The 16,001-nt window shown below is 41.5% G+C and overlaps 1 protein-coding gene across 1 annotated transcript in view; it reads right to left on the bottom strand.

The window, feature by feature from the left end:
- Positions 1-10,437: 10,437 nt before the first annotated feature.
- The window catches only part of cacna1ea (calcium channel, voltage-dependent, R type, alpha 1E subunit a), a gene marked incomplete at its 3' end in the record, with an annotated part of 75,284 nt that continues 69,720 nt past the window's right edge, over positions 10,438-16,001 (bottom strand). The window contains exons 38-47 of the mRNA XM_079220577.1: positions 14,729-14,825; positions 13,674-13,779; positions 13,471-13,578; positions 13,237-13,337; positions 12,855-12,961; positions 12,529-12,691; positions 12,137-12,265; positions 11,756-11,903; positions 11,156-11,337; positions 10,438-10,992 (exon numbers count right to left, since the gene is read on the bottom strand). Coding sequence (XP_079076703.1) covers positions 10,438-10,992; positions 11,156-11,337; positions 11,756-11,903; positions 12,137-12,265; positions 12,529-12,691; positions 12,855-12,961; positions 13,237-13,337; positions 13,471-13,578; positions 13,674-13,779; positions 14,729-14,825 — 1,696 coding nt within the window. The remainder of the gene's footprint in view (positions 10,993-11,155; positions 11,338-11,755; positions 11,904-12,136; positions 12,266-12,528; positions 12,692-12,854; positions 12,962-13,236; positions 13,338-13,470; positions 13,579-13,673; positions 13,780-14,728; positions 14,826-16,001) is intronic.

Genomic DNA, 16,001 nt, shown 5'->3' with positions numbered 1-16,001 from the left:
TGGAAGTTAAAACAGTCAGGTTTGAGACTGGATCTTTCTGAGGCACAGCAAAGTCCTCAGTTACATTTTCTTCTGCATGTCTTAAGAGTTTAGTTTGTGGATGGACAGAAACTGGAGGTATAAAGACTTGTGGCGATGCCTCCTGTCTCCCCTCCCTTACTCCTTCCTCAGATGAAGGGTACACGCTGGAAGTGACAAACCCTGATTCTGTGATGGAGCCTGAGATAAGCGTAGATCTAGTAATAAACTGTGGCCCATTAGAGAAAGCAATCTCTGGACTTGCAGTTTCTGCATCTTCTGATGAGAGTCCTGTTTCTGTAGGGTTCTCGGGTTGAACATTAGGGCTCGAAATGGCTGTTTCAACACTTTCCTTGTTACTTGTTGTGGAATCTTTCTTTTCTTCAATGATCAGATGATGAGTCGTGGTTATGATACTTCCTTCTGTGCTCCATGGTGCCTCCATTGTCCCGAATATCTCAGGGTGAGCATTAGAAAACTGCTCATTTCCAGTCAGAGAGGGAGGCTGTGTTTCAGTATCTCCACCTTGATATACCTCCTTACTTACAGCTGTTGTTTTATCCTTTTCTCTGTTTACAGTCTGAGTGTCCGTGTCAGACGGGGGTTTCTCTCCAGCTTTGGTGTGCACAACCTCTGGGTCAGCATGTGACTTCAGAGGGGAAGTGCTGCTCACTGGATCCAGTTTTGGTGCCACCTCAGTGGGACCGGCCTGTAGAGTGGTGTCTTGGAGGCCTCTGGGTGATACTCTGATCTCAGGCTGAAGGCTCACCTCATCTATAGCAGCAACCTCCTGGGAAAGGTTTACATAAGGGAGAATATTACCCAACATGCACTGTGAGTGCTGAGCTCCTTTTAAAGTAACAGAGATGTGAGAGCAGTAAATCTTTTCAAGTCAGTCAATTCTGGTCTGTTTCATAATTGCCTCCTCAGGTATCCCCAGCCCTATTAAATAGCTCCAAAGCAATTTAGCGATTAGTCCATTCTAGGACTTTATTGAATTAATAAATATCAGCAGTTAAGTAAGAACAATAATTAATCCCTCAGGGATGCAATCAAACAAACAACACACATAATGAATTCCAGTTACAGTTCAGTATTGTGCTTTCTTTGGTGGTGTTAAAAGAGTCTGTTCAGAAATGGAAACACTCCCACACACAAGGATGGGATCACACTCAAGTATGACATGCAGTTAGTGTCCAAAAGAAAGCACATTTTTATGATGTTAAACCTCTTTGAGACAAACACTACCGTGGTGGCTTACGACACGACTGTTGGATGAAGACTTTGAAGGTCTATACATTCACACAGACATAGCGCCAATAAATAAAAAGCCTTTTTTTCCCACATATTCTTCAGATTAAGACTGTCCCAATGAGACTGTGTGGGCGTGTACAAACGAGTTTTGTGTCTTGAAGTTTAGCAAGTTCAGATAATTCCCAGCAAAAGCTCAACCTAACCTGTTCAGGAGCCGGTTTCACAAGGATAGACTTTGAGTGTGGCTTAGATCAAACTTATTAAAGTCAGACTTCATGTAGACATCGAAATTCATTGGTTGGACAATACTGTCTAGTTCTTAAATGACTAATTTGTCCTGCATTCGGATAAATTAAGATTTTTTCGTACTTCAAACATGGCAGAAAATGTTTCAACAGTTACAACATTTTATATACATATACATACATATAGCCCAACACTACATACCACTCTAAAATATCTCTGTGAAACTCGCTCCAGGTCTCATTAGTCAGTATAAATGGAATCTGTGTTGAAGTGCCTGGCCTTTATTTATAAAGGGTCAGGTTTACTGATATTATACTGCACATTAAAAGCGTGTAGGCGTCTGTGGCTCAGCGGTGAGCCACAGGGTCGTCCTTTAATCAGAGGATCGGCTCCGCTAGCTCATGTCGATATGTCCTTAGGCAAGACACTTAACCCCAAATTGCTCCTGTAGGATGTGTGTATGAATGTTAGTTACTCCTGTTGGGTGTGTGGAACCTTAGCCCTTTCCATCAGTGTATGAATGGGGGTGAATGATGACAAGTATAGTGTGAAAGTGCTTTGAGTGGTCAGAAGACTAGAAAAGCATCAACCAATCTAATTCTAATTAGATAGTCGATATTTGTTGTTTTTATACTTGATAGAGCACTGTGCCTGTGTGTTAAGTCTGTAATATCTGGAAAATAGAGCAACTAAGCCCACGTCATCAGGACGTAAACAATGTGAGTAAAGTCCTGCGGTTTACTTTATAGCTGACAGTAGTGTGCTGTTCGTACCTGTGTGTCTGTCAGAGCTGAGCAGGTGCTGCCGTGATCTCCACAGTGCTGCCCTGCTGCTGTTGGATCTCCTGAGACAAAGATCATCTGCTGGATGGTGCCCTGAACACACCACAGGAGACAGTGGGAAGCATTTGAACCTTTGTGCTTCACTTAAACACTAAAACAAAGCACTTTGACGACAACAATGCTGATGACAGTTATATATTGGTATTACTTTCCATTTTCACTGAATTCAATCTTAAAACCACTTTAATCTAAATTTAAAACCCACACAAAAACTGAATTATTTTCTGTATACTAAATGCTCGGTTTTCTTTTCATAATCAGGGAGATGCCAATGATTAGCAACAACATTCATTTTGATGCATTTTAATTGTTTTGTGCAGTGTCTGATTTATTAAAAAAAACTCCCACTTTCATATCTATCCTAAAACTGCTATAAAAATACCACATATTCATATTATTTTTCACTTTCATTGAGTTTGATTATTTTAAACCAACATAAGTCCTGATCATAATTACCAAATATTAATTATTTTCAGAATTGTAAATCAGCAAATATTCTGGTTTCAATGTATTTCATTTTTGTCCAAAGAGTGTTTGTATTTTGGTTACACAATTTTAGTAGCAGCGGTTGATCAAACAAACAAACTTCACACCCCACCAAAATATATGACACATACATTAACACAGCCAAAATGATCTAAAAATGTAAAATAAAACATAAAAAATCCCCAAATATCCCTCACATGCCCTAAGGAGGCAGAGTTTCATTCCAGATTCTGGCTTATAGCTTCTGTGAAATACATGTAATTTTTGCAATAACAATCAGCACATGCTGTCTGCTACAGTGTATTTTTCTATATTACCACTAGCAGACACGGAGGTCAGAAACATTAAAATCGTACACATAAGGCGTTAAAGGTTGCATATCATTTTATCACTGTTAAACTGCAATTGTATAACTGTACATGTAGCACATACAAAATGTACCATAAATTCAATAAATTCAAAAAAAGTACCATAAATTCAATATTTTTTGAGAGAACCAATAATATAATCACAGTTGGAATCCTCCATACATTTCCCCTGTGCTATGGATCACACACACATGCTATTTTGTTTAGCCCTTTTCATTCAGAGTGGAATGTGAAAGTGGAGAAAAAAATGAGCAGTGCAGAGAAGAAATGTCGGCAATTCTCGGCTAGATTGTATATATATCTATATGACTCATTGTTGATGTATGAGAGGAATATATTGACTGACTAATTAACTATTTAATTTAGCTTGGAAATATATTTGCAAAAACAAAAAAGATTTAATGTTCAGGCCTGAATTGAAATAAGGAAACAAAATGCATTGTTAAGTGGACTGTTTCAGTCCGTCATGACAATACTCACTGATTTGTAACTACATGCACCACTCCTTTTGAGTTTTTGAGGTTTAATTTATCTTTCTACAATTTTCCCACAGTGACAAAGACTGTGACATTTTCTGCACAGCATTTTATGAGATTTACTGGTTGATGTGAAAATCTTCTCCTGCCTTTCATCCTATCACATGCACACGTAAGAAGCCCCAAATCCTGACTCAGAAATATGTGAGCTAATGGTGAAACACCATGAAACTCACAAAAAAACTGGTGCACGGTCAATAGCATTGCCAACATTGACAGGAAAACACTTAAATCCAATAAATGCAACAGAAAAAGCTAGTTGAATATAAAATGGTCAACTATATCTTTTCACAGCATATTTCCAGATGGCACAAGAAAACTCAAACGAAAAGATAACAATTCCAATACATCTTGATGTAATCAAATGATCTAAAAAACAGAAAAGAAATGAAGCAAGTTTTTCAAAGGCCTTTGCGTTCATAATTTATCAAGAGATACATCAAATCTAAACAGAGAGTTAATCTTTATGGTTCCTAAATTTGAGCCTGACATTTTAAACAGAGATATTAATGATACAGACAATCAGACTTACGCAGCTCAGTAGCAGTAGCACCATCACAGCACTCTGCATGGCTTCTGATTACGGTGACTTCTGGACTCCTCTGGCAGCGGCTGCTTTACACACTTAAGTTCAGGGACTGAACTTGAAAAAAAACCTCCCCGGAGGGTGTGTGACCACACGTTTACAGCACAGGGAAGTGAACCCAACAGACCAAGCTGGGCACCCTAACTCTCATCCAAACACACATCCACACACACATATGTCTCCTGCTTCCTGTGGCAACATAACGCCAGACAGGTCAGTGTGCACCAGAGTGTGAACAACAACAGACACTTAGGTGTGTTGTCTACCAGGGCTGTTGCTGTCCAGTAGGTGTAAGTCCTTTGTGGTCAGGGCAGATCGATGGTGAAGGCGAGACTTAATAGAAAACACAGTTGTCACTGATGTGGGCTTGAGATGAGGGACACGCTTCTTATCCTCATCAGCCTCCTATCATTATAGTTTTTTTCATACTCCAACTTCGGCAGTCCACACGTAAGACCTAAATTATAGATTTATATTTGTATTTACTCTAAGACAAGCAAGAACCATTTAAGGTTTGCTGTGTTTCCCCTTTTTCCATTATGGCATGGAGAACATTATTAAATTGTTCATATAGATCCTCAGATTTGAATTATTTTAAATTATTCAACCCATTCTTGCCCTGAACTTGAAACAAATTAACCAACTGATGATTGTTTTGTGTTTAATTTGCCATTGACCTTCACATTGAGCCCTCCCTCCTCCATCTTTTTTTTTGTCGGGAGGGGAGGACTGTGGCCCAGGTGAGGAATGTGACATTGAGATCAGAAGATTTAGGGGCTGCTGCCCGAGGATGGTTGTGTCTTACGGTAAAGGGTGTGTGGTGAGGACGCGAAGCTCCTCCCAGCAGCGTCAGGCCCAAAGTGTTGATCTGCGTTTCCAGGCCAAGGCGCCAGGGGACGCTCTCCTGTAGACAACAGTCCAGATACAAGTCTAGCCTGGACCGAGAGACGGACAGGGAGAGGCTGTGCCACAGTCCATCCCACAGAGGGGCAGCAGGAAACCTGTGAGACAGACCTGTGAGAATTTCACAGGAAACATGGCCAGGGATTTTTTCTTTCAGCTACTGAAACCTTACAGATTAGTATCTACAGCGTAACACCAGGGCAGTGTTTTACTGTCCTCTCTGATTGAAAGTCCGTCTACATCACTGCAACAAGGTGAGAAGTTACACCACTGAAAGGTGGTGGTAAGTTGGTCCTAAAAGCTATTAAGTGCCAAATTGGAATATTCCTGGTGTCAATGATATGATGGGAAACAAATGTAGAAAAAGTCCCATTTAAACAACAATAACTTGAATTATTTCTGCTGATAATCACATTCACAAAATCAATTTAATGCTATAGCTGTAGTTTCGGGGAATGAGTTGGAGTAAATTGTGTAAGCTGAAATCAGTATGCATTGCATTCTTCCAGCTTTAAAAAATCCAAAGATACAGACTTGATCTATGTGACTTTTGCTGGCTTTTCAGTGGATGGTCGAACATTGCAATTAATATTTTATATTTTCAAAAAGAAATGACTCAAAACAACACGACTTAAACATCAAGTCAAGCTAAATTCAAGTAAGTTTCAGCGCTTATGTTTTCTGCACAGGTTATGAATTTTGACCCTGAATAGAATCAAAACATAATTTCACACTTTCAACGGTGTATGTCTGTTTGTGGATCATTATGTCTTTGTCTCTGGTTGTGTGAGTGTTTATGTGTGCGTGTGTGTGTTTTCTCACTCATAGTGTTGTTCCCAGGCACTGACGACAGTGAAGAGTCTTGGCCCCACTTTCAGCTGAAAAAGCTCCTCCCCTTCCTGCCCTAAAATAACCAACAGCGGGGTCTCCTCTGACCAACGTTGACCCAGACGCAGACGCATCAGCACACTCAGCTCATCTGGAAAACTGTCATGTCAACGTGAGCACATTCACAAATAAATGTACACATACAGAAGACTCTCCCACACACACACACTCTCACACGCCCGCTCACGTGCACATTTTTCCTCTTTGCTCCTTCACTGGACATGGGCAGGGAGATGAGACTACAGGACATTATAGATGTTAAATCCACAGATGTGGCGTCACAGAGAGGCTGAAGACTTTCCTCACAGAGAGACGCTTCACATGTGAATGTAAACTGTATCACACAGCTGACAGATTCAGGCGGCATTAGCACCGTGTGTGTGTAAAGGTCAAGTTTAACACCGAAGCCTTCAGCTAAATCCTTTCAACCTACACGTCATGGAAAGAAAAACCCTCCTAGATAAACAGGTTTGCCGTCATGCATGACCTTGTCAGTTCTGTGGAAATGAAAAATCCTTTGGAGCAAAACATACAAACGAAGTAAAGTGATGTTGAACATATTGCTTGAATATTATTCATGGGTACATTTATGAGCAATGTACAATAAATAACTACATTGACACATGTTTTTTGTTATAAAAGAATAAAGTTGTATTACCGCCTAGACTGGTGAGATAAGATTGGTAGGCTGTAAGTGAGTAGGATTAGTGTAGTCTAGCAGATGATTCTAGTTTAGGTCGGTGTGAAGTGGAGTGGGCCTGAGATGACACAACTTCCTGTTCTTCTGTTGACTCAATGAAACCAAACCCTATTTACTCACTGAAAATGTCACTTGAGGAGTAATGCAGTAGGTTTTTACATTTGCTCCTGTGTCGAGCCTCCTTAGTAATACTTACAGAGGGCCGAACACTGTAGCTGTTGGTAGGGACAGTGTGGCATATTGTCCGATCTGATATGCTGGACATCCTCGGTCATCTTCTGTTGTTGAAATATTGTAATGAGTGGCTGACTGCATGTCCAACAGCTGTAACAGATCCACTTCTGCAAACACAAGACACAGATAGATTATTAATGACACTAACTGCCATTATTTCTAACAAGATTCAAACTGAAACAATACTGTAACTAATGTAGATAGGTAATGCTCTCAATATCAGGCAACAACAACAACACCCACACATCCATCAGAAATGTACCTCATAACAAGTTTGCCTACCTTTCACACCTGCAAGAGTCACATTTCCTCTGTCCCTCCCATGCACCTTTGCTTTGGAGTGAAGATAACACTGCTGAGGTGAGCTCACTTCCCCAAACAGACAATATGCATGTTCCACTATCAACAAATAGGCTTGAAACCAAAGCACTGAGAGCAAAGATGTGCTCGGCATCATGTCCCCAGTTTAGACTGCAGAGAAAGAAGTGATGCCGGAGGAACATCTCAGCTGCAGGTACACATGGACCGGAGGGCCGGGCCTAACTGGCATCTCTGTCACTCGGCTCATGTTCTGATCTCTCAACAGCAAACTAGATATCTCACCTACCTCACCTCTGCTCCACTTCCAGGACACTCAAACCTCTGCACTGGGTTATTTTGAGAATATCTGAGCATACACAGAAAAACGCAAAAAACAAAGTTCCTGGAGGAGTCAGTGGGTTCAGTGAAAACCATAAAATAGCATGCTTTCATTCATCAACTTGTGTTATTTATCGTTTAATAAGGGCTTCCTGGCTTCTTTATTCTACATTTATTTGACACTTGAGTGAGTGAGTAGTGAGCACTTGTGAATATGTGCATTCAAACTCAAAAGGGACAAACAAGCACACGATGTAATTGTTGCAGAAGAATTCCATCAAGTGCAGTTATCTCTTATTATTATTGATCTTGTCTTCTTTTTATGTGTATTAATGGAGGATGCTTGCAGACATTATACCCACAAAATTCCCTTTCAACATAAAAACCCAGCTATTGCTAAATATAAAGTAGCTGTTGGCCTCGGAGGTTATCATTTTGTTATCAAATCTACAATAAAGACAAGAATTTCCCCAAAAATATTTCAAAAAGAAGAAAAGATATATTTTTTAAAGGTAGTAATATCAGTCAGTACAGAAAACACAAGTGATCTCTCTTTAATGGTCCTTTGAACAGATATGTAAACACTTCTTTTGTTAAAGTCATAGACTGGCATCATGATTCAAATAAAATATAAACGGTGCAATAAATTAAACATGGATTTATTTTGTACAGTTTATACTACATATTTACCAGAAAGATTCTCTTATCTATGAAATCCAGGCTTGAACTCTTTGGGCGAGCTTCCCCAGGCACAGATTAGGTTGATCCAGAGACAGACATCAAGGTCAAGTCCTAGGCTGCATTGTACATGTTAAGCACGGTGAACGACAGGCTGAAGCCTTAACCTAACCTGCATACTGTATGAATCCAGTTTCATAGTCGACACACTTCAAAGGTGGATTCTCTGCTAAAATACATATTTTTCAGTCCAGGACTTCCTGATTGGGACTCCAACAGGGGAGCGTGACCTTGTCTGGCCTGTGGATCCTCAGTCCAGATACGTCCTGTGTTCACATTTCAGAAACATGTCAAACTGAACATATTACATTAACACAACAGCACGTGATATAAATATACATCTTATTTAAGGGGAACAACAAATGGTCGAAAGTTGGAATGTTCAAAGATATCGACAGTGCAGGGACTGAAAAAACAGAATATTTCTCTGCCTGCTGTTTCATGATTAATCTGTTGGTGAGGTGGTTTAAAATCACATTTAATATCATGGATACGTACAAAATTAGAACAATCAGGCAGCCCTAAAACACATCCTTCTCCCACATCTCTCCTTGTCACCATGATCATGCATGTGGAAATCACAATAACTCTAGAGCACAGAAAATACCATAATGCTGGATTTTACTGATCGATTATGTGGCAGGTAACTTGGAGACAATCCATACTGTGCCTGTTATTCCTCTTTTGTAAAAGCATTCATGTTGCATCACATGTAAAAAGGACATTAACCTTTTGTCATCACAAGAAAGAAGGCGACACATCCTGAAGAAGACACGTTCCTGGTTCTATGTACCGGAAGAAAATGGCTTTAGTCACCTCTCTGACATGACATCCACAATGGTTATCCAGCATAGAAACGTGGAGAATGAACATCCATTTGCCTTCACGCAGGCTGCCTGTCCTGCAGATGGTTGAACCTCAGGCAAAAGTCATTATAGTTCATAGAGTAGATGCAGAACACTGGTTCTGTGTGAAATCCCCACTAGTCCTTCTGACGGTCTCATCATCTTGATATCATGCTGACTGACCTGCAAGAGACACTTTATTCCTTCTGATTTTCACACGTCAGGTGATATATTACAAATTCAGTGGCCCAGTATCCTGAGATAAAACATCTCTTATTCGGTAGATCTTCAGAATCATTTTCACACCACAGAGCTCCAGTTGAAGGTACACCATCATTGCTTTCACATAAGGACAGAAAAATAACCGTGACTAGAAGTTTTGCTCACTTTAAGGTCTGGAACATGGTTCCCTGTATTGGCTATCTATTAGTGACTGTATAATGCCCTTGAACCATGTGAATACTCTTGTAAACAGTAAATATGTTGAAGTCTAAATTGGCAAAAATCCGACTGAATCGACCCTTTTTTCATTGCTACTCTTAAAACTAGGCACAATCAAGACTAACAGCAACCCTCTCAAAGGACCTGAACATAAGAAACAAAAGCTAAAATACATTCATCGTATTACATTTTTACATGCTACCTCTATGTTCACCGACACAAAACTCACTCAGATCATCAGTTCCTTGGATTCAAAGAGCGGTTTGAACATCTTGGATCGACGACTCACTGTATTTTGTTCAAAAAAACAATGAAAACACTAACTTGTGAGGGAAAGCTTGGCAATGCTTGGGTTTGCTGCTATAATCTACTAACCTACAGTCAGTCTCTGCTGTTCTCTTGATTTGGCAACTTTTCTCTATTGAGAGCACACACGCACGCACACACACACACACACAAACACACACACAAACACACTCTCATGTCCACACACACAGCCTCCCTCTAGCTAAAACCAACACACACACAAACAAACAAACAAACACAAGAACACATTGCAGACAGACACCCAAGTGTCCAGATGAATAGCAGTGGAGTTCAGTCCTGCCTGGTATGCTACTGGTACTGAGAATACAAGTTATCAGAGTCACAGAGGAGCTAGATCCTTATGTTGCAATGTGGAGCCTCTCCTGCCTCCTCTTTGTCTCTGGTTTTTAGCAGCGGTCGTCCTCATCTGTGTCACTTAGCAGCTCGCTGGCTCCAGCTGGACCCGCTTGGCCCAATTGCTTCCGGTAATGCCCGTTAGGAACCTGCCAGGAGTGTCTGAGCTGAGGAGCGGAGCTTATAGCATTGGCCCGTCCCAGACTGGTTGCCACGGCAGTCTCAAAAGTAAGGGTCTCCTGCCCGTCGCCTGCCACTCCACTGCTGACGCCCTCGTGGAACGGTAGGTAGGGCTCAGAGATGTAGCGATGAGGAGATGGGTTGCTTGGTCCTGAAACCTGACCGCCAGATGACCCCTGAGCTGCCGTTAGGGGGCCGCCCTCCTTGTCAGCCTTCCACGCGGTCTCCGTGGAGCCACCGGCGCCATCCTGAGGCTGGGTCTGATCCTCAGAGGGGGCTGCTGGTGTTGGAGAGGCGTTGGCTTGGCAGACCAGAGGGGAGTAGGAGATGTATGGTCGCGGGCGAGAAGGTGTCTGGGGCAACTGGCGCCGATTACGAGGAGTACCAGACTCTGAGGCTGAATGGGCAGGGCTGCCGGACGTGTTCACCTGCAAACAACAGAAGCACAATGATGCAGAGGAGTCCTGCTGGTTGTCTTCCACAGGTGCACAAAAGTCCCTCATTTCATTGTGCGATACAATACAAACCAGCACAACTTTGGGTCACAGAGTCTAAAACTGGTGTGTGTATTTGATTCTGTTGCACTCTTACTTGTCTCTGTAAGGTGTGTGTGCGCCCTTCGCTCGGAGAACGTGACCGTCTCCGTTCACATGATGGATCGCGGCTGCGCTCCTCAGAGTTGCAGCGGGACACGTCCGGAGACAGCAGGTGGCGCCGTTCCTTAGATCGCCCTCTTTCATGACTGCTTGTTTCTCTGTGGTTTATTTTAGGACCTGAGAGGCGGATAGATAGAAAAAAAACAACAACTCAGTTTTAGGTCAGAGCATGTAAATCATCCTTGTGGATATCACAGTGTTAAACATATTCTAATACATTGATTTATCCAGTTTAAAGGGAAATAGGTATGTTTTTTCAGCATATAAATTACAGGTACAGTGATATCATTTAAGGATTTCATCATTTTGATTGTTCATTCAATAAAACTAAATACACAGTTCGCAATGAAGACTTTTAACTCTACCCTTCCTGTCACTTTAGCTAAAATTAGTTGAATTCATGCACAGCAGCTGAAGGTTTGCAGCAGATAATGGACATGGATTTTGCCCATTTACTTCCATGACTCCTAAACATTGCTCTGAACATGTATCAGACTGTATGAGGTGTGATGTAATGCAAAGTGTGCTCAGTGACCTCTGTAGCTCCTCTGACGAGGCATGTATGTGCCGTCAGGACTGACTCTCTCCAGAGAGTGTTGCTCCTGCCAGAGGCCGTTCACACACTGGTCTCCGATGGTCGAGAAGGAGCGCGTCATCAGCTTACTGTCTGCTGACATTCCAGGCTACACACACATCAGACAACCAGGAAGGATACACATGAGTGACTGTGAATGACACCTAATCAAAACACACTCTCTCATAATAAAAATCACATAAATATATATGCATTTATACTGAAAATGTCATTATGCGCTCTCGAAAAAAATGTCATTAATGAATTTAAATTGTTGACATTCTAATACAATTTGTTAGCAACTGAATATCGGTTTGAATAAAAGTAATTTCTCTTAATTACCGGTGGATCAACAGCCAGTCTGGGCATGGAGGACGCTCTGATAGATGATGTCCGCTGAGGTGATTTAACAGTTGTTGCGTCCTGCCTGGCCTGCTGCATCACTTGGTTGTACTCCATGACTTCTGGTACCTACACAAAGACCACATTTCCAAGTCTCTATAATGATGCTCAATAATGGTTGAACAAAAAAGTTGATAAACAAACAATGTATCCCAGTACAGATGTTGCATATAGTTCTTGTGGAGATTTAAATTACACTATGTTGTTATTAACTTGCAGTAGTAAAACCAGCAAATAATAAGAGGGTGGTTATTGCTATTAATGGACTTCTGGTCGATCAGATTCATTAGTTGTTGGATTCATCATGCAACTTTCTCAATAATACAGGCTACCAGTGTGTGTAAATGATGGTGGTGGTGGTATGGGTGGTAGGGTGAACGGTAGTCGTTGTCGCGGTCCTCCTCTTCTTCCTTGTCCTCCCTGGAGCGGGACAGCGGCTGCAGGAACATCTCTTGTGGAGAGATTGGGCTAAGTGCCACGAAACCTCCTCTGGTACTGAAGGAGCACAAACAGACACGGACACTGCATTATGTACCCGCATACATGTGTCAATCCTTGTTGCTGGTGATAAAGGAACAGAAGTCAGTCAGTGACCAGATCCTACCAGCATAAATACCCACAAATCAATATCGATAACTGTGTGAGTTTTTATATTTACAGAGCAGATCCGGCGCTGTGCCTGAGGAATGAAAGGGATTTGGCATTGCATAGGATTTCTTGAGGCAGAGAGGAGGCATCCATACGCTGGAACATAGGCGCATGTTTCTATAGGGGGAGATAAACACACACAGGGGTAGATGGGGAATTAAAACAGAACCTTATATAATTACCACATGTGGACATGGATCAAATGAAAACTGTAGTACAAATAGATCTCAGGCTACATTTGAAACCAAACAGGTAAACCGTACACAATTTTAATTGTTAAATGATGACCAAGAGGAAAAGAACATAATTATTAAATAGAACCACTGCTTCTTTGAATACATTTGTAATCAATAATTGTCTTAATATACCTAAACATAAAAAAAGAAAAGCACCTGTTCCTCCAGTTGCTGCCGGAGCTTCTTGGCTTTGCTCTGCTTGTAGTAGTCCATGATCATCATGGCGGCATAGATCTTCCCAATGGTCATGTCACTGGCTGAAAAAGGAGAGAGCGTCAGACCACTGACATTATCAAATGAAACACCACTTCCTACTACAGCTACTATGATAGATAACATGTATATGTTTCCTTGCATTGAGATATGAATGAGTGTACTGTCTGATGTGACCTTTGTGAATGGGAACCAGCACATCTAGCGTCTTCTGAGCGAGATGAGGCCAGATGACACCGATCTCCTTCTGCAGGTCCAGGTCCATCTGATTTCTATCCTCCCCTCCTGGAGATGTTTACAAAAAAATACATCCAACGTGATTGAATGAGTTTAACGTCACAGAGAATGTGTGCCAGTAAGGTTTTGATAGTCGGTCTAACCTCTGGCTATCTTGACCTCCAGAGCGGTGCGGATGAGGGCCATGAGGGTGGAGGTGAAGTGAACGGACATGTCATCGTCAACGGGCATGTTCATCAGGACTAATCTCTGATGGAGAAAGCATCGTAGTCAGACACAACCCAGCACACAATTATACAACATCCCACAGTGAAAACGTTGAAGCTCAGAGTGGCTGTGGTGGATCACAACGTCTTTATAATGACTTAAATATTGTCATTATCAAGAGATAACAAATGACAGTTTTTAAAGCCCGCTATTCCAAGTTAATGATTAATTTAGCCAACAGACTTGACAGTTAACGGTTTAAAGTTTAAATTATCAAGGTCGGACACACATGGTGTTACTCTATAATAAACAACATTTGAATGAAAAGGAAGGCTCAAAGGTAACACACCCACTACTCCATAAATATGGAGTATAATATATAATTAGATAATCAAATTATGATTTCAGGGCAACTAGCTTTAAACAAATAATGAGCAACCATGACCTTTCTGAGCATCATTACAAAAGATGTAGATAGCGTTTATCTGCGATGGAGCATGATGCAGGCACACAAACTCACACACACAAACAACACACACATACAGCACATTTAATATTACACAGAGATGTAGCATTGGGCTGTTGCAGAAGGCACATGCAGACCGGTACATGTGAGAAACAGAGATGTAGGAAAGACAGCAGACTTCTACAAATGACACGATTTAGCATGTAGATGTTAGACTACTTTCTGATTAATGTTCTCTAAATGGTTTAATAAATAAACTCCACCAAGACTCTCTCATCAGATAACAGCCAACAGATAATGACGTCTTATTTTCTTCTGCCAAGATGCAAAGCAAAACAAGCAAATCATCACTGCAGTACTTATCATCCTGCCAATGAAAAAACACTTGAACTTCAACAAGCAATACTGCATCATATGCCAACATAAAAATAATGCTCTATTTTTCCAATGTGTGACACACAAAATGAGAGTTTACAGTGCCTGTCCTTGTTGCTTAGGCCTGTTAGGCTCTAGCGTTTAGTCTACCTTATATGCCAACTTGGAGGGGCATTTCTTGCCCAGGCCTAGAGGTGGCGACATGTTGGTCAACATCTCATACATGTCAGTGTAATGGATACGACCACTGGGGGCGCCAGGTAGCCATGAAGATGGGGATGAGAAAGAAAAGAAAAAGGGGAGGGAGAAAAAAGAGGAAGGAGATGATGTTGGAGAAGAAATTGAGGAGTGTGTTCCCAAGAGATGGAGGAGGAAAAGATCACAGGAGTGGGTGGAAGGTAAAAGAGAGGAACAAGAATGGAGGAGATACAAGAGAAAGGATTAATCCAACAAAGCATCACATAGGAGTAGGGAGTAAAGTAGGGGAAAATAAAACAGATTGTATTCTTTCTATGCTGCCATCAGGGCATAGAAATCTGGGAAAAGGAGAAAACATGATGAGCAAAGGAATGACAGCCTCACTGGATCTGGTACAAATATAAAATACTTACGTTGAGTAGCGTTGTATGTGTGTGAGAGAGAACTAAAAACAACTTAAAACCAGATCCAAAAGGTAGAAAGAGACAGGCCTCCCCCAAATTGCTCTACAAATGCATCAAAAGTATGCATTTGAAGTGCCTTGATACAATTATAATCCTGAATGAGGGATGTCCTGTTTCTTAGTACCCTAAAACTCGAGCGTCGTCATTCTTTGACCTGAATAAAACACCCCTAAAGGTCAAGCAGGGCGGCGACAGCTGGTGAAGGGAAGGAAAGGAGGGATAGGAGGAGGTTAAAAAGGATCCCACACGAAAGAAGCAGAGGGGCGGTGTTTGTTGATATGGGGGAACCAAACCTTGCATGCCACCCTGTGGGGGCAGTTCTTTCCAAAGCCCAGGGGAGGTGAGATAGTGCGTACAACTTTGTACATCTCCTTATAGTGGAGCCTACCACTGGAAAGAACATACATGTCTTTAGTTGTGCATCATTAAAGCCTCGTATTGTTGGGGCAGTGAGGCCTACATGAACAATGTTAGGACGTATAAACAGTAGTAGATCAAACACACGCACACATATTTTACAGGAGCAAACGTGCGAGACAGACACCCCAAAATATCCATCTAAATGTTTGTATAAGTGTATGAGGTGGAGTTAGTCTGTTAATATTTTACAGCATGACTGTAGACACATCATTTGACATCAATGAAATCTGGAGCATGAGTGTGTGCACAATCTCGAAGTCTATCAGTTTAACGATGGATAAGCCTGTGGGGCTACAGTTAATATTTCGAGGGTTTCCCTTCCTCTTCAAGACTTCCTCTTC

This window comes from Taurulus bubalis (assembly GCF_910589615.1).
Source record: "Taurulus bubalis genome assembly, chromosome: 7".
NCBI classification, from domain to species: domain Eukaryota; kingdom Metazoa; phylum Chordata; class Actinopteri; order Perciformes; family Cottidae; genus Taurulus; species Taurulus bubalis.
The sequence above is the reverse complement of the archived record's forward strand: the minus strand, read 5'-3'. Positions and strand labels throughout refer to the sequence as shown.